Source organism: Cynocephalus volans, chromosome 12 (assembly GCF_027409185.1).
Source record: "Cynocephalus volans isolate mCynVol1 chromosome 12, mCynVol1.pri, whole genome shotgun sequence".
NCBI lineage: Eukaryota > Metazoa > Chordata > Mammalia > Dermoptera > Cynocephalidae > Cynocephalus > Cynocephalus volans.
In genome coordinates this window covers 15,983,758-16,003,626 of record NC_084471.1, presented here as the reverse complement: position 1 = coordinate 16,003,626, position 19,869 = coordinate 15,983,758, and the positions used below count along the sequence as shown (strand labels likewise).

The following is a 19,869-nucleotide window of genomic DNA, read 5'->3' as shown; positions in this document are numbered from 1 at the left end:
TTACTTCAGGCAATGATCATTTCTTACTTGGATTTTTGACATGCTCTCCTAATTGGACTCTGTGGTTTTTGTATCCTCCGACCCATCCCTCTACCGCAGCACAGTTGGTTTTCTATACCGACTGGTCCAACTAGGTCACTCTTCTCCTTGGAGACTGTCACTGGATCTCACTATCTTTCAGGAAAGGCCAAACTATACGGCATAGCACAGCATGCCAAACCCTCCATGATCTAGCTCCTGCCTCCTTTTCAGTCTTGTTACATTCACCCCACTTCCTACCCCACCATCTGATTCTTTGTACTGAATATTCCAGCCATAGGGAATGTCCTGAAGTTCCGTGGACATGCCATGCCACTTTGTGTCCTCGTGCCTTTGGTCCACTGTGTTTTCTGTTTGGAATCGTCTGTTCCCCTTTTCCCATGCGATCTCCAGATTAGAGATCCATAAGGACCCATTTATCTTAGGTTGTGGGTGGCATCTTTCCCACTCCCCAGAGTTAATTACTCTTTTTATGGTGGCACCACTATGCTGGTACATGCCCCCCTCATGTCTCACCTCGGTCCTACATTATTATTTGTTTGCCCTTCTTCTTTTTTTTTTTTCCTTCTTTTTGTTTGTGACCGGTAAGCGGATCGTAACCCTCGGCTTGGTGACGCCAGCACCGAGCTCAGCCAGTGAGCGCACCGGCCATCCCTATAGAGGATCCGAACCCGCGGCCTCAGCACTCCCAGTGCTGCTGCGCTCCCAGTGCCGCACTCTCCCGAGTGAGCCACGGGGTCAGCCCTGTTTGCCCTTCTGAATTCTACTTTAGAATGGTATCTCCGTGAAGGCAGATGGAACATCTTATCCATCCTTACAGACACAGTACTGACACAGACAATGACAAGGAGCAGTGCTTAAGAACCTGCGGAATGAGTCAACAAATGAAAGAGGAGACAGGCTGTAATCTTGGCTCTGCTTCTTACTAGCTAGATGATTTGAGAATGTTATTTAACCTTTTTAAGCATTGGTTTTGCTCTCCTGTAACATGGGGATTAGACTGTCAGAACTGTTCTGATGATAAAAGGAGCTACTATATGTAGAATATCTAGACTGCATGCACAGTCTGGAACATACCAGGCATCTTATAAAAAGCAAGTTCCCTAAAAAATGTACCATGTTAATTTAAGATACTTACAATAAGAGGAACTAGCTATAGGATATACCAGAACTCTCTATACTACCATCATAATTTTTCTTGTGGATTATGAATCTAAAACTTTTCTAAAATAAAAAAGGTTATTTTAAAAAGGAAAATAAAAATAAAGTCCATCACTGTCCACCAACCCTCCCTCCTCCACCCCCTACCTGCCGATGTAAGGCAGAAGCTTCAAGGGCTGCCTCCTTTTTTTATTTCCTGGTATTACATTGACTGAAAAATAAATTCTAAAAAGAGGATTATTGGCTGGATTTGGGGAATCTCCTCTTTTATAAGAATTTTTGCTATCATGGGATATGAGCCGTGGTTTTTTCTGACATCTAAGCAGTAAAGAAGAGAAACCTAAAGTCATCATGCTTTCTTTGTCCGTCAAACCCATCAAAAGGTAAACAAGAAATCAAAAACCAGAGCTTCCTTTTCTGATGAAGGTGGCTGTTAATGGGGGGGGAGGGGGCCCTCTGCTTCTAGGGAAGCTAGTGAATTCACCAGGACCTACTCTGGCTGACAGTGTTCCTTTAAAAGGCCCATCCATCCACCTCAATAAGGACTCTGCATATACAACTCTGCTACTGCGTTCTTCCAGATGGGCAAGCCCAACGCACTGTGCAGAGACCAGCGTATTTGTCTTCCTTGACAGGCCATGTCCATCCTTGTCATGTTAGATGCTGCTAATAATCTATGTATATGCATTTAGAAAAAAAAAAAAAAAGTTGTGTCCTTGTGATAGTCACAGCATGATATGCACTGATTTCCTCTCTTCATGAGTAAGCAGATGAGAAGGAAGTTGGTCCCTCTTGTAATTTCTAGGAAAGAACATAAATTCTAGCAGGTCCCAGCCGAATCCGTGGCCTTTCATGGATGAATGTTTTTGAATCTGGTTAATTCGATCATATTTTCCCTTGGTATTGTGTATCCTTCTAGATGTAGGGGAATGAATGCATTTATCTATCTTCTGAAAGAGGAAATTGCTACTGGCTGTTCAACTATCTGTGGCTCTAGGAGAGAAAATTCACAGTTCAAGGATCTTTGAGGCTAGTATTGAGTACTAACAAAAATAGAAAGAAGGTCTAAAGCACATACAATAGGAGTTTTAACATAGAGCTAATTCAGAAATCATTCTGGCACATGGCACATCAATAGGGGGACTCCAAACTATGAACTGATAACCCAGCTGTAGAAGGTTCAGATTTCATTTCTTTTTGGGCCAGTCATTATTATACTTAAAACCAGCATGACCACTGCCACATATTCCTAACAACAGTGAGTCACTTAGAAAGTAGTCCTCAACAGGGAAAGATTCTGCCCACCAGGAGACACTGGCAATGCTTGGAGATATTTTGGGTCATCACAGTGGGGGGACAGGGGATGCTACTGGCATGTAGTGGGTAGAGGCCGGGGACACTGCTAAACATCCTACAATGCACAGGACAGCACCCCACAGCAAAGAATTATATAGCTCAAAATATCAATAGTGCCAAGGTGGAGAAACCTTGTACTAAAGCAATGATTCTCAACTCGCTGGTGGTGTGCAGGCCATTGTTGGAGGATGGGAGCAGGCACTAACATATGCAATTTGAAAATACCCTACAGGTAATTTTAATACTGAAGTCCCCTCCACCCTGCAGCTCAGAATCACTGCTCAAAGAACAAAGTTGAAAACGCTCATTAGGTTACTGCTTACCTCTCATATGCCTACGAATCCAATTTGGTATAATGGTAACGTAGACTAGGAGTAGAGCTAATCTTCACGTAAAGTCCCTTTGGCTAAGATATTTGTAGAGAAAACAGGGAAAAAAATGGCTTCCTTCCGAGCACATGGTCTTAAAGGTATACTTTGTCTTCATAGACTCATTCAATAAGTATTTGCTTCTTGCCTCCATGTATTTGTTTCTTGTCTAGTGCCTTGATTGAGTCCCAACTTGCTCCCGTACCCTACTTCCCCCCAGAGCGACCTAGGATAACCTACCCCGCCCCCCTACCATGCATTCACAACAGCTACATTCACAACCCAAATCTTCTTAACTCAAGGCAGCAGATATCAGCTAAATGTTTGAGAAGTAATCTAGCTAAATAATTCACATTAATGGTGTATAACCCTAAAATGTTCCCAGAAATATCAGATTTTCTTCAAAGAAGGATGAGTAACTCACATGAATTTCTAGTGGACTGAGCATTAAAGAGCATAACTTGTGCATCTGGTACCAAGTAGGTGCTCAATAAATATTTATTGAATGTCTGAATGGGCAAGAAGAGACTTCTGGGCAGAGCAGCTTCCTGGAGATCTGGATTTAATGCTGTTCAGCTTTTCAATATTTCTTACTGAAATTCTCAAAGAAATAACCCAAACCAGCAATGGCACAGATATCCCAGGACCCTGTGGCCACACAATAAAAGGTAATCAAAGAGTGGCCTGCAAAGACCCTAAAATCCTTCCTTTTACTGATTCAGCTCTTTATTCTCCAGTTTAGAGCCCTATCCACCCCCCTCTTCTCCTTTAACATTCAAAGATAAAAGGAGAAGATAGAGAAATAATACTAATAAAAATAACAACATCCTGTTTTCTGGATTCTACGATGCCACTGATTGTAGGATACATCAAAACATTTTCCAAGAGAAAAAGATCACCTGTTGCTTTTGTAAGTCCCATCTCGATTTCAGAAACGGTGAGGTGTGAAGAACCCCCACATCACAGAACCAAGGTAACAACAGATACCTGCAAAGGACTAGGCAAAGTACCTATTCCACTCCCCAAAATTATTCCCATTGAGAATGAGAAAGTGAAGTGAAAAGTACATGGAAGAGCCAGCCTCAAACCCAGGTCTGGAGACTGTCTACCTCCACAGCCTGTGCTGTCCCCGAGATACATGGCCAGCTCTTTGCAATGTGGACACAACCCCCAGCTCCTATGCTTATGTAGCCCTTTCCCCAGGCCTTCCTCCACCACCTTAATGGAGATTACTTTGGGACCTTTCTTTAGTATTGTCTCCTCGAGGATCCAGGACCTCCCCCATCCTGAGTCTTTTAGGTATGTAGACGGCTGCCTTACTGTGATGACAATACATCACCAAGAGCTTGCTCTGTGTCAGGTACTGCACTGAGACCATTACAGGCACCACCTCACATCACCCTCACACCAATACCCTACGGATATTACTATCCCCACTTGACCACAGGAAACAGGTTCAGAGATTGGAGTAATTCCTCTATAAAGAGGATGCTGAGCAACGTCAAGAAAAGGTTTCTTTGTCCCACACCCTGGGAATGGATACTTGAATTGGGAAAGAAAGCAGAAAAATCCGCTTCCAGAAATTTGCCTTTCCTCCCCTTTATTATGAGTCTAAAAGTGTCCCCCAGCTCATTTTCCTGAGAGCCTGGCCCCCTGTGCATGTAAGAAAGCCACATAATTGATAGTGGTGCCATCAGCCTCATGGGGATCCTGGTGATGGACCCATAGGGCTCCTCTGCCCCACCCAGTAAACGGCACAGACCAGGTACCCAGGGCACAGCTGGCTGTATGATGTAGTAGCAATCTGAGGCAGGAGCCACTTGGTGTGGGCTGCGCACGCTGGAGTTCGTGACACCATTAGGGCGAGTCCAGTGATCTTTCCTGATGACTTCTACTCAGCACCCATTTTGTTCCTCCTCATCCTTACTAATCCTAGCTTGCCAATCACACCTTGCCCAGCCGTTGTCCTTGCTGATCACATTCCACCAACACCCAATTAGCCTCTGTGAGAGACATCAAATCCAGCCACTTCCCTGCAGGGCCAGGCGCCATATGATTAGTGCACCTGCAAGTCCAGAAAAGGAAACGAGTAATCTGGTGAAAACACCTATTTTAACACCAAAAAGCTCTACTTTAGTTGATAAGGGAAACACCTAAAGATTCCTCCAGCCCAGACCTTTCTTGTAAGATCCAGACCTACTCATCCCATCTCTGCATGTCCAAAACTGAATTCATCACTCTGTGCTAACCACTCTACTTCCCCAGTCCTCTGCTCTGGCCCCAAGGCAACTATGCTGCTGTTGGCCACTATCAGATCTTGCTCAGTTTGAGCAAGAGCCTCCTACTTTTTGCCAAAACTTTCTTTCATGGTACTGATTTCCTGCCTCACCTTTCAGATATCCACAGACTGCAGCCAAAGGAATCGTTTTCAAATCTGAAAATCTGAGCATACCACTCTGCACTGGAAATTCTGAACTATGTTTCAATGACCTCTGGATAAAACCCAAAACCAAAACTTACAAGACCCTTCATACTTCTCTTGACTTATTTCCTGCCACTTGCTTCACCTAGGATCACCTGCATTATTTGTCCATTTATTTAACAAATACGTATTGAGTCACTACTATGTTCCAGGCACTGATCTAGGTGCTGAAATACATCAGGAACAAAACAAAGATCTTAGCCCTCTTGATACTTATATACAGTTGGCTCTCATTAACCGTGGGTTCCGTATCCATGGATTCAACCAACTGCAGACAAAAAACATTTGAAAAAAAAATTGTGTCTGTATTAAACATGTATAGATATTTTTTTGTCATTATTCCCTAAATTATACAGTATAACAACCATTTACAAGGTATTTACATTATAAGTAACCCAGAGATGATGTAAAGTATACAGGAGGATGTGCATAGGTTATATGCAAAGACTACATCATTTTATATCAGGGACTTGAGCATCTGAGGGTTTTGGTTCACTGGAGGTCCAGGAAACCAACCCCTCACAGATACTGAGGGACGACTGTACTAGTTGGAAGGATACACAACAACCGCGCCAAGCCAGCCATACGCTGGCACCTGGGTGTGTGCTGCCTACTGTGGGGCAGAGCGGCTCACTCAATAAGCAATTACATATGGATAAGAAGGGGATGAGGGCTATTGAAAATAAAAATTAAAGAGCAGGATGAGAGGGACTGTGAGGTGTCTCAGCTTGCAAGATTAGATGGGACAGTTAGGAAAAGCCTCGCTGAGAAGCTGAGATTTGAGCAAAGCCTGGGAGAGACTTAACGGCAGCAAGACAGGAAGAGTGGTAGGGGACAAGCGTTCTAGTCAGAGGGAACATCAGAGCAGAGGACCAAAGGCAGGAGCCCGCCAGGTCTGTCTGAGGAGCAGATATAATATTCCCTTCAGTTTCTGTCTATACCACTCTCTCTGGCCCTGAGGCCTTTGCAGATCTGCTCCCTCCAGGTGCAAGGAGACCACAGGCTAATGCACCCACTCCTCCCACTTCACAAGACCTCCCTGACTCTCCCCAACTGCCCTGGCTGGCGATGCTTTCCCTAAAGTATGATTCCACCTCATGCTGACGTCTCCCTTTCAAGGTACTTTTCCACTTTCCTGTAATTGTGAGTTCGGATGGATCTAGAATCTAGTGGTTAAGAGCATTAGCTGTGAGGTCAGCCCAGCTTCAATCCAGGTTCTGCCTCTAGCTCATAGTTAGAGACCTCAGGTAGGATACTTAAAGACTTTAATGAAGGCTAAATGAGGTGGCCCAGGACCTGACACATACAAAGCATTTAATAGACATTAGCAACATGAGGGCAAGACCAGACCGGGGGCTCAAAAGAATGCATTAGAGAAAGAATGAGTGACTGAATGAATGAGGCGGGCAGGGAGGGAGGCAAGCTGGCTTGCTTCTGTTCTCCTAAGTCTCAAGAATTTCAGGTTGAAGAACAAGAGAAAAAAACAAAAACAAAACAAACCCAAAGTTCTAGAAGAGGAAAGGAAGGGAATTATTTATTATGCACTGTGTAATGCACAGCCATTATCTGACTTAATCACCAAAATAAAGCCTATGGGGCAGTTATTAATCCCACTTTTATAGAACAGCAATAACAACAAAGAAGAGACTCCAGGAAGTCAAATGATCTTTCTAATATAGTAAGAAAAGGCAGATTCACTTCAAAGTTAATCTGAAAATAATTAAAAACTCTTCACCATTTTTGCCAGGAGTGAAATCCTTGATTCTGCCCCAGTGGTGCGCATCTCCACTGGTCCAAGGGAAGCACCAGGAGCCCCTCGCAGGAAATGCAAGCGCTCCTTTCTGGTTCTGAACAGTAGGCGGCGTGGGCAAGAGACGTGAAGAAAGCAGCAGGGTGTGAGGAGAGAGCAGGACATAACACGAGAGGCTGTCAGAATTCTCTAAGTGGAAAACTGACCAGGAGTCAGAAGAAGTTAGAAACTGAAACAAAACGATGAAAACTGGTGGTGAGGAGGGGACTCTATCAATACTCGTGAGTGCAGAAGAATTTCTAAAACACAGATTTTTAAAAAATGCCTGGCCTTTTAGCAAAAGTGTTTGATTGATGAACAAAGAACACAGGTCCAGCCTTGCTCTTTTGTAGCCGAATTCCAGTGCTTTCTGTACTAACTACCCGTCACCTGTATAGACAACAGCTGTTGGTGTCATTTTAAAGCACTTTTTGAGAATTTATACCTTTCAAAAATTTGTTTTTCTTCCTTGTGGCAAAATAGTCTCAAGTTTAGGAACTGTCAAGAGTGGGTGTGACATGAGTGGGAATCTGTCCACACCAAGCCCTGGGAGAGGCCACGCCAGGACGGCAGAGAAGGGACAGCTTTAATCAGGGACACCTGCCTAGCATGAGGTTATGCAGCGGGCACCCTGAAGGTCGCCGTTGATTCCCTTCATCCCAGCTGAATGGCAGGGGAGGGGCACAGAGCTTTGTTTGGAGGTAGGTGAAAGGAGGGATAAAGAGGATTTAAAGTCAAAAGAAAAGAGGCAAATGGGAAAATCAGAAACTTGGGGCAGAGGAGGGAAGGAAAGGGGACAGGAATCTACATGGCCCAAGTGTCTACTAGGTACCAGGATCAGTGGATCACCTCCCTGTCCCCGCACCACCGCTGTGAGATGCCAGCACTTTCTTTCTACAGGTGAGGTTGAGAGAGAGTGAATGACCTCCATAAGATCGCCCTGCTGATAAGGAGACCAGCCAGGATTTGAGACTCGGTCTCTTCCTTTGCTGAGCCAGCCAGCTCCATCAGGAGGCAGGCAGGGGCAAGGTAAGAAAGGAAGACGAGACCTAAGAAACTTCAAAGAGTTTCTAAGAACTTCCTCAAGGCAACTGATTATAAGCATAAAAGTTCTACAAATGCCTTTTCAGAAGGAATACTTTCAATGTTCATCACGTTCAGCTTTTCTACACTATTTTACATTTGTAGCTACACCAGCCCCGCTGGCTTTGTGGGCAAGCCTGTGAGGAATCAGAAGAGACACACAATAATGATGCCTGCCACGATCTCATACATTCTGGTGGGAGTCCTCAGACAAAATGGCACCTGGGAAGAATAATACGCATTATCTTGTGTGATTCTCACCATGGCCTTGTTAGCATTGTTTCTAGTTCATTGAGGCCCAAAGAAACCAGGTAATTTGCTGTCTTTGTCTGAGCTGCTATAACAAGATACCTTAGATAGACAATTTATTAATAACAGAAATTTATTGCTCACAGTTCCAGAGCTGGGAAGGTGGTGGCAGATTTGGTGTCTGGTGCAGACTCTCTGCTTCATAGATGGTACCTTCTAGTCGTGTCCTCACACAGTGGAAAAGGTGAGCAAGCTCCCGCAGGCCTCTTTTATACGGGCACTAACCTCATTCATGAGGGCTCTGTCCCCATCCCATAATCACGTTCCAGGAGCCCATCTTTTAATGCTATTACATTAGGGATTAGGATTCCACATATAAATTTTAGGGGGACACAAACCTTCAAAGTCATCAGGTGAGCCCCAACTCTGGCTTCCTCCGCTAGACCACAATGAGTCCACGGGTAGGGTTCTCAGGGCTCACAGCTACTTCCAAGATGATGACCTGGGAAGTCACATGGTGGGTCAGGACTCTGAAGACCAAGGTTTTATTTCTCAAATCCTAGGAAAACTACACTTTTCTGCACCTATGATGTTGGCTCCTTGCCTGTGTTCTCTGAGTGTCAATATTACCACAGGCCTGCCCTCTACAAACTGGCTTATGTGAGCACCTGGAAATAGATCATGCATCTAACTTTGGTCTCTCCAAAGAGATTCTTAGCTCCACCCACATGACAATACTTTTTCTTACTCTTCTAGGGAGTGCAGGGTGCAGAGTAAAGAGGATTGATTTAAAGTTGGCCTGAGTTCAAATTCAGTTGCATGACTTAAGAGCTGCGAGATTCTGGGTAAGCTGCTTTGCCTCCCTGAGCATCAGTTCCCAAATCTTTAAAACAGGAACGTGAACAGTAATTACTTCATGGGAGTGTTGTGAAGATTAAATAAGTTTACCCACAAAATGCTTAACAGAGTGGCTGGCACAGAGTCAGTACTCAAAAATGTTAGTTGTCATTAGCCACAGTGAGTCTATGGGACCCTTGAAAGATACCCACTGGCATGACCCCCCTGGGGCACCAGGAGGCTGAGGTGGGTAGTGCCCATAGGTGCTTGGTAGTTTGACCGTATCTCCTTCAGTGCCAGAACTTCACACTGTGGCAATATACCCATTTGTCCTTATGGATCAAAACACTATCTTAAATACTCAGCATGGCTTTCTTCCAAAAGTTTCAAATTATGGGTGTGCATTGATTATTTATGCCTTTACAATGGCCTTTCCAAAAATTGCTACAATCAAATATTATTTCCATTTTTTTGTGTGCAGTTAAGACTAAGGCACTCGGGGTTCCTGGATGCCTCATGATCAGCAGTCACACCTGATCAAGTGTAGACCCCACCTCCTGGGTCGGTGGGCATCACCTCTTCCACCTACCAAGAAGCCTGGAGAGATGGCACAAGGTAGTGAACAGAGCACGGACTCCAAAGCCAAATGATTTGGGGTTCGGCTTTGCTATGTAATAACTCTCTGAGCAGGAAAAGTACTTTAAACTCTCTCAGGCCCAGTTTAACTTTCAAATGTGCAAAGCTTCTAGCTCAGTGCCTGGAACAGAGGAAGTACTTAAGAAACAGCAGTTACTTTGGCTTTGCTTTACAAATGCTCATTTATCTGCCTGCCTCCTCACCATCTCCAAGTGGAGGTCCAATCAGGCACCTCAAATTTAACAAGCCTTACACCAAACTCCCGATTTCCCCCACAGCCTGGTCTTCTTGCAGCCTTCTCTGTCTCACACACGCCCTCTCACCCATTCAGCCACCACGTGGTCCCCTTGACTCTACTCCCTCTCACTCTGCACATGCAATCTGCAGGATATCCTGATGACCTGACCTTCAAACTTCGACCTGACCCTTATGTGACAACTTCTACACCTCTACCGCTCCAGCAGGTCTGAGCCAGCACCATTGCTCACTCAGATGACTGGAGTAGTTTCCAAAATGGTTTCCCTGCTTCCTCCTATTCTCAAAACAGCAGCCAGGATGGCTCATTAAAAACACAAATCAGATCGAGTCACGCCTCTGCTCAAAGTCCGCCAATGGCTCCCCAAAATACTGAAAGGAAAGGCAAAGTCTTCTCATTGTCCTTCAAACAAGGGTCTGGTGGTCTGACCTCATTGGCCCCAGCCCTCTCCACGACTCACTCTGCTCTGCTCTGACCTCCATCCTTCTCTTCAAACAGGCCAGGCCACATGCACTTCAGAAAGTTTACACCTGCCGTTCCTCGTGTCTAGGATGCTTTCCACTCTTCCTCTACATATGCACAGAGCACTAATCACCATCTAAGATACATTTTACCTATTTGTTTATTGTCTGTCTCCCTCTACTCAAATATAAACTCACAGGGGTAGGGACTGGGTTTGCTCAACCTTGCAATATTCCCAACAGTTAGAAAACTAGTTGACAGCTAGGAAGAGCTCAGTAAATATGACTGAATAGATGACTCCCCTAGCCATCAATGGCATGTCCAATTCTTGATTTAGTGGTTCTGAAAATCCTCCATCAGTTGGCACAGGGTGGATTAGGGGACAGACTGCTGACGTGGGGACAGAGGTATCTGCCACTAGAGGAAGTCAAGGCTGAGGGAGCATGTGCACATCTCTAGGAGGCATGCAAGAGCTACCAATGGTTGAGGCTGAGGAAAGGTCTAAAGTCCTTAACAAAAGGCTTCTTAGTAGATTCTCCACATAATGAATTTAAGTACAAGGGGATTTCACTGCACCATTAAGGAATCAAATCTTTGTGTGATCTGAACACAAGAGCCACAGCAGCCCAAACAACTGACTGTTCTAAAACAGAGGAAAAGTCAACATGGCCAAATTGCAACAGTATCACCCAAAATGTCCACAGTGAAAGATCAACTGCAATTGCCTTAAGAGAGGGGACCTCTCCCTCTTGGACCAGAATATTCTACATTTATGGGTCTGTCCTAAAAGGCTTTCTTCTTGTCCCATGACCTGGCTGCTAATGGTTCCAGTTTAGGGGGGGAAAAAAAAAAAAAATCACCAAAAAACTTTTCAAAAGAGTGACATATGGAGAAGAGAAGAGCTTATTTATTTTATTTTCCCCTTCCCCCAAAAAATAGGGTGGGCATGGGGAAACCTGAGATGTTTTACCCTCCTTTGCTGGTGACAGATGAAAATGTAACGCAGACTGCTTTGCTTGTGAGCTCCTTGAAGGCAGGTGCCGTGCTCTTGACAGTTTTAGGTAATAACAGCATGTAATATATCCCTCGGCACAGTGGGGGTCAAACAAATGCTAGAAATAAACCAATAAAAGAAAGAACAAATAAAATGCAGCCCATTAACTCAGCTCATTGCATTCAAATTTTCCCTGTCAAAAGTTCTGACCTTGGCCCATATACTCTGCTCAGCCACAGGAACTGCCTTGAATCTCAGAGTCTTCCAAATCCAAGTCTTGGGCAAGAGCTCTGGGAGTGTTCCCTTGGATAGATGATACTACGGTGTTTAAAACCACAATTACTAAACCAGTGTTGTTGTTACTCGCTACAGAACACCACTGGCACTCTGGCTAGTTTCAGCTGCGATAGAATAAATGTGATTTCCTAGCTACAGCTCTACAATTCCTGATCACCTGTGCCAGTGACTTTGGTATTTACACTTACCCAGGGGAGACTTATAGTTCTAAATGTGTGCTGCAGGTATAGTTTCTCCGGTTAGCAGACACTGAGCTGGAAGTCAGCATGTAAGAGGTTTATTAGGGGGAGCTCTTGGGAGTAGCACCTATAAAAAGGAAGGGCAGAAAGCAGGACTGGGTAGACGGGGAAATCAGGCTGTGAGGTAGTCTCCCGGGAATGCTACGGCTGACCCTGCAGGACCCATGTTCTTCAGTCATTCCATGATGCGGGGCACCTCAGAAAGAAAGCATGACCAAGGGCAAGGTGACACTCTTCAACTGAGGCCATCCCCCAAGAGGGCTGATACCTGAGGGCCCTCCCTCTGCAGGCAGCACTCTCAGCAGCTAGAGTAATAAGTCCTTTATTCCTAAAGGAGAATGTGGTCACCCACCACATTCAACCTCTACTCTTAGCCGGCAAGACGGAGCAGGATCACCATCTCCTCTGTGATACTTTTCCAGCCACCTTTCCTGACCTCTCAGGAGAGGGAAAACTCTCACTGCCTCTTTATTACTCATCTCCTTATTTCCAAAGCCAGGAGCACTGGCTGACACCCAGCAGGGATGCAGTAAATGCCTGCTGAATAAATGCATCACTGCATACTGAACATCAGCATAAAAAGAGGAATAAAACACCACGTAATTAAAGAAAAACTGCCCCCAATGACTTCAGCGCAATCAGAAATTAAAAAACAAGCAGAAATGATGGGGAAACTTGAAAAGAACAGCCAATGAAAGCCAAGGCACATGCATGCTTATCTCAACTCTGTGCAAAATCCTGCATCCCTTCCATGCTACAGTTTATTTATTTATTAAATAAAAGGACAGATCCAAGATGCTATGGAGATTAGACAGCCAAGACACACTCAGTTTCAACAGTTTTGCTAAATGATGTTTTTGTTAGTGTCATTACTGGCAAGGATAAGGAAAGTACATTTTGATCCTGATAAAGGAAAGAGTCCTACAGATCACAATGGCATCCCCGTGATTTGCTGAGAACTTCCTTCAATTAGCCCAGAGCTAAGAAGCCTTGAGAAAGGAGCAGGCAGTGACGGAGTGGGCAAGGAATTTACTCTACGTCCATGAATGGAAATAGAAAACAGGAATAGCCGGTGATTTATGAAAACACTGTGATTTAAAATCATTAAGAAGTATTTCACCTTCACAGGACAAGGAACTAAGAGAAGAGGCAGAAGGGATTTTAAACACAGAAGACAGAGTGCAATTTAAAGAAGAAAACAGAAATAAGAAATAAAGAAAAAAATAATAATCTCACTGCCAAATTTCTTTCTCACTGCATTTGTTCAATATAGAAGAAATTAAAAAATAATGTAATTTAAGGAAGGCTTTGAGAGAGGGGTATTAAAATAACAGCTCAAGATTTGGGCTCACCAGTTACTGCTCTCGTGTATCCACACCAGAGTTAAATACACCTATTGGGCTCATAATTTCCCACCAAGTCGTACTCTCACATACCTGAGGCGATGACCAGAGTTACAACAATAGTTATTAAGAAACTAACTAGACTAGAAAGAATGTCTTACAAAGCCAAACTTCCATACCTCCTTAAAATGATAAACCATAACATTAATGAAAGCAAAAGACATATGAACGTTTTCAAACACTCTCTACTCAATACCCATCCACACTACCTCACAGGCTTTCTCGACAATCAAAGTATCATTTGATAAAAAGAAAACCAATAAACATGTGTCTCGACATAGGGATGTCAGCACTCAATTATCTGCATACAAAATAGGCACACTTGATATTCATGTGTTACAAAGCATCCTAAATTGGGTTCTTCCTATGAAGATAGATCTTACCTGTTCATTTACAAAAGAAATGCAAACAAATTCCAGTTTTACTCTAACATGTTTCAAATCAGAGTAGAGACTTAACCACATGCACAATTCCTTACCCATTTCATGAGCATGACCTCACTGAAGCTGACCTCATCTGTTTTTAAGAATACAATCACTGTTCTTGGCATGCCAGCACCTATAAGGACATAAGAAAACAAATGTGCTACAAGTACCTTTGAACTTATGGAATACTGCCCACAGCTCTGCAATGTCGGTTGCAAAGGTGATATCTGTGTCAAGGACAATGACTCTCTCCAGGTTGGCAGGAAGAGTCTTGGTCAAGACGAGCTTCATCAGACCATAAATCCCAGAGTAATGTTTGTTGGGGATCCAGGAAACTTCAGACTAAACAGGATAGGGCAGAGAGGGAGTAGGAGAAAGGAAGAAAAAAAAAAAAAAAATCACTACATTAATTTTTTGCTTAAACATTACAAACAGTGACTGGGACATAAATAATACTCAGTAAAAATGTGTTGAATAAATGAATAATTGTTTTCTTAAAAACCTGTTTATGTATTTACACTTTGGCATGTGAAGTTTTAGAGAAGAAAACATCTGAATCAAGGAAGAGAAAAAATAATAGTTATGAAATAATTACTACAGACGAACTCTATGCTCAGACTTCTTAAAATAAAATTTGTATTATAAAAATTATATAGGTCCCTTGGAGAAAATAAGCGTATACAAAAAGTAAACATACAGGTACAAAAGTTGAATCATACTATGTAGACCTTTTGTAACTAGTACCTAATTGTTCCTAGGTAGGTATATTTCTTTAAGTCATATTCCATTTTTGTGTCATTAGGATTACTACTTAATGGTATTGTTAAAGCTAATGCTCATCTATTTTTGTAAAGGTGTAACTGAATAGACTACAGTATTGCTGCTTTCTCTATGTTCTCAGATAAAGGCACAAGCAGGATCTGGTCATAATCTATGCAACACCCTTCACCTGATAGCAACAGAGGACGCATGCAGAGAAGGGCAGAAATGAACAACCTGGGAGTAATCCCCACATGATAAAATAGAACAATCAATGTCCCACAGGCGAGTGGAGTCCACGGCAAGGCACAAACCTCGCTACCACTTGGTATCCAAAGGCAAAGCTAAAAATAATATAAAACACCAGCATGATAAAAGCTTTCATATGTGCAGGGTCATTTAAAGGTCATTATGGACAAAGGCTCCGTCCTCACTGCCATAGGTAGTTTCCATGGGAGCCAAAACACACTTCTTATTTTCAAGAGGCTAACACTTGTATTAGAAACCTTTAATGGGAAACACAGCCACCTTATCAGGATTCAAAAAAATATTCACCTCCTTTGTATTTACAACTCCATTTTGAGGACACTGTTCTTAAAAACCACTACGGGTAATCAAACAACACAATAACACATCCATTCAATTTTATGCAGAGAAAGAAGAAATAAAAGCAAGACATCAAATTACTAACAGTGATCATTTTGGAATGCTGGGAGGATCTTTCTCTGTGGGTGTGTGTATATACACAAATATATATACCTGACCTATACTTTCTAACTTTTTAAAAAGCAACCATTACTGCTGTAAAGAAAAACTAAGCATACATTCTTTTTAAATGCATCATGATCTGGAGATGGTGGGAAAACAGGAGCACAGCACGCTGATGTAGGAAGGCTACAAGAAAGGACCCCTTGTGATAACTCTCATGACCCATTCCATCCCTCAGGCCCACTCCACACACTGTGCTTCTTGCATTTTACCATTTTAGATACTCTGTATTCTCCATTTTGTAGTGGTCCTGTGCTTAAATGAGTACAATTTTGACCAGAAAAAAGAAAACACACTGATGGACTGAACTGTTCACCATGTGTCAGTGTCTAGGAAAAAAAACCCCAACTCTACATCTGTAGTCCCTGTCACCTTGTACTTGGGCAGTGTGATGGGGGAAAAAGAGACAGGAGTTCAAATCTGGACTTCAGCCCCTTACAAGGTGTTTGATCTCTCTAAGGCCCAGTTTCTTTACCTGTAAAATGAAAGTGATGACTACACCACACAGTTGATGTGAAAATGAAAGGAGATTAAAGGACTCAAGTGCCTGAGTCCTCACAAAGTACAAGCAAACATAAGCTCCCACCCGTCTCCCTGATTCCCTTGCCTCATGCCAAGTATTTAGATGTCGATGCCTCTTTGCTTCATATTGAAGATGAGGGTCCCTATCCCTGGGATGTAGGAGAGCATAAACCTGTGGGTTCTGGAGTCAGACACACCTGGAACCAGACTCCAGTGACATCACCTAATGGTCACGTCATCTTGGACATGTTTGCTCAAGCTTCTGCCATTTATAAAAGCAGTTACTTCATCATATCAGGCAGGGTGTGGGTGGAAACAGACAGCACACTCAACCTGGGTAATGCAAGGAAAACTTAATCACAAAAGGACTCTTTTCTGAAGTGTACGCAGAATTAGGAGCAGTAAAAAAAAAGCTGTGTGGTACTCCGGGACGGCAAGAGTTGGGTGCTGTTACCACCCCAAGACCGGAAGGGCCAAGGCCAGCAGCTGCTGGAATCCAAAAAGGGTTCGCTGTATGAGTAAGGCTACCTGGCAGGAGCAGCAACCTTCGGCAGAGGGACATGGCCCACCTGTGGCAACCCACAGGACGGAAACAGGGAACAATATCTCAACCTCGCTCTCCTCCTGACCATGGATGTCCTGGTAGGGCGCCCCTCTGGCCAACCCCCACGGAAGCCCAATGAAAGTGAGATCAGAGAGGCAGCCTTTATGCATCAGCATCTTGGGGCACAAAGAGGGTAGGTGTTTTAGTCCGTTTGTGTTGCTGTAACAGAAATACCTGAGACTGGCTAGTTTATAAAGGAATGAGGTTTATTTGGCTTACGATTCTGGGACAGCTGCATCTGGCACGGGCCTCAGGCTGCTTCTGCTCATGGCGGAAAGTAGCAGGCAGCTGGCAGGTACAAGCAGATCACAGGGTGAGAGGAAGCAAGAGAGAGAGAGAGAGAGAAGGTACCAGGGTCTTTTAAAGCAATGAGCTCTCGTGGGAACTAATACAGCGAGAACTCACTCATTAATCCCCCTTTCCCCAGGGAGAGCATTAATCCATTCATGAGGGATCCGCCCCCATGACTCAATCAGTTTCCAACACTGCCACATTGGAGATCAAATTTCCACATGAGTTTTGGAGGGGACAACACATCCAAACTCCATCAGTAGGGAAGGGTGAGAGGATCTGGAGGGATAAACCTAACATAACCAGCACAGTCATGCTGTTAATACAAGATAGAATCGATAGCAAGATTCAAGCATGATACCTTACACATAATAAGTGCAAAATACATATCTGGAATGAATGGATGGATGGATGAGTGGTTGGTTGGATGGATGGCAGGCAGGCAGGCAGGCAGGCAACCCAGGAAGTTGAGTGTTTATCTACATTCCCACAGCAAGCAAGACGCACAGCTATGGCTGGAATCTGCCAGGGGAAGATTTGTCTTCTTTCCCACATTATCTTTCTTTTGGAGTTAGCTTCCTGACTAGCCATCACCTCAAGATCTGAGGACCTTCCAGTGTACTTTATAAAACTCTTCCTCATGAAAGCCCTGGCCTTTGGAACTCAGCTCAGTTTCTCTCTCCCCTGACAGTCTGCCTGCAGTGAAGCTTGGCAATCATCAGTCCATGCTGCAGAGCTGTGCTATTTAATCAGACCTCTGATTAACTTACTCATCTATTTTGGTTACCATCAAAGCAGGAGAGCTTGGTGAAGACTAAGCACCAGAGTGTTGGGTTAAGCCATCTAATTAGATTGCCCTGACTCTCAGCTTTATTTTTAACACATATGTGAGGCACTCGGCTGCATCACAAAATAGTAAGACTACAGGAATAAATTAATCTCCACATGATCCCGGGCCTGAGTGTTGCTCCTAGTCCCCAACTTAATACATAATCAATTAAATCCGAGTGTTCAATTAGAGGTAAAGAAGCATTTGGATGAGTTTGTATTCATAAAGGAAGCCCCAGGAAAGGGCAGAAAACTCAGGAATCTTCAGGGGAAAAGAACTCGTAGTAAGAAGCATATACATTTATTATAAATGGAGCACCCTCTTAGAAGTAGCGTGGCAAATAACATGATCTTCCCCACCTCCATCCACATCCTGCTCTTCCTCCTAGTCTCAACTTAGAAGTCACAGCCTTCCAGTCACCACCTTCCCCTGCCCCAGGCTGGGTAGGGCTCCCACTGCAAGCTGTTTCCCTGCCTTCCAGGACAGCATGTTCTCATGCTGTGCTTAATTTTCCATGTCTCTCTCATACACTTGACTGAAACTCCTCGAGGCAGGGACTATATATATATATTTTAAACTGTGGTAACAACATAGTTATGACTCAAAGTTAGTCTGATGAATGAGCAGGACTGTGGAGTCAGCCAGGCCTGGGTTCACATCCCATCTTTGACATTTTCCTCAACTAGGAGCAGAATTGTCCACAAGAGCTGAAGTCCAGGATCAGAACAGTGTGACAAAAGGGGAATGCTTTGTTGAGCCACAAAGCCTGGGCGTTAGAACTAGGTTCACTTCTAATAAGCTGTGTGACCTCAGGCAAATCATGGAACCTCCATGAACCTTAGTTTTCTCATCTGCAAAACGTGGGCTTATAATATTCACAACACTGCTGGGAGGATTGCAAAGCCTCTGGCCTGGAGCCAGGCACACAATAGGCCTCTGCAAAGCCCACTTCTCCTCTCCCAGTGAACATCTGTCTGCATTACTGCAGCTCAGATGATTCAGGTTTTTGAGCCTGATAAAAGCAGGGAATGATAGTATTTTGACATTGAAGGGGAAGTCAGGAATGGAAATGGTTTTGACAGAGGAAAGAAGTCACTCATCACCTTTTCCCATGTTTCTACATAAAAGATTAACAAAATAACAAGATGGAATGTGCTGGAAAATGCAAAGCTCCTCTGGTGGATCTCCAAATTGGACAGCGGTTGGGAGTGGTCACCCATGCAACCTTCTTGGACAGTTTTGGTGCAATCTACACTGGTGAGAATCTCACCCCCACCCTGTAACAAACTTCAATCCAACCAGTGATGTCAAGTCATGGGGTCAGTGGAGAGAAGAGCATCCTCAGAGGAAGGCTGAGGGAACCTGGAGGACACCACGCAGGTTTACCCAAGAGTGTCGTATAGAGATGGCAACAACTGCAGAGCAATATCCTACCATGCTCTTCACCATTATAAACACGCCAACGGGTTTATGCAATTAAAATGATAATAAAAATGAAAGTTAGGTTTATTTAAATGGACAGACTATTATCCTTGCAGTGGCTGTTAATAATTCTAAGCAGCATGGTCTAAGCTTTAATTAGAAAAAATGCAATCATGCCCAAGATTACCACCTAATGCACTTACACAAAGGAGCATAAGCAATCCCAGGTTTTAAGGGTTTTATGTAAAGTGGGCAGTGGGGGATATTCTCAAGGGGAAATTCACCTTCCCAAAGCTGCCAGAAACTCAGTGGACCTATGGGGAGTGTCTATGGAGCACTACAAGTGATTCTAGGGCACATCTGACGCTGTGTGGTCCACAGAAAACCTGACCACAGTAGTGACATGAGCATGAGGCAGAGTGCTAGACAGTGGTCACATCCGCCAAGGTGACTGTTAAAAACATGTGGGATGAAGGAAAGTGATGTCTCAATGGTGATGCCAAGTTGCTGACCTTTGATAGACACGGGAAGGACAGGCAAAGAGGCTGGTTTTGTCAGGACAGGATGCCCCTTTTTTTCTTGAAGATGCTGATTTTCA

The 19,869-nt window shown here is 43.8% G+C and overlaps 1 protein-coding gene across 6 annotated transcripts in view; it reads right to left on the bottom strand.

The window, feature by feature from the left end:
* Positions 1-19,869, bottom strand: part of LARGE1 (LARGE xylosyl- and glucuronyltransferase 1) — a 538,741-nt gene that overhangs the window by 212,289 nt on the left and 306,583 nt on the right. For all 6 annotated transcript variants that reach the window (XM_063074931.1, XM_063074936.1, XM_063074933.1 and 3 more), the window contains one exon: positions 14,247-14,418. In XM_063074931.1, the coding sequence (XP_062931001.1) occupies positions 14,247-14,418 (172 nt within the window). The remainder of the gene's footprint in view (positions 1-14,246; positions 14,419-19,869) is intronic.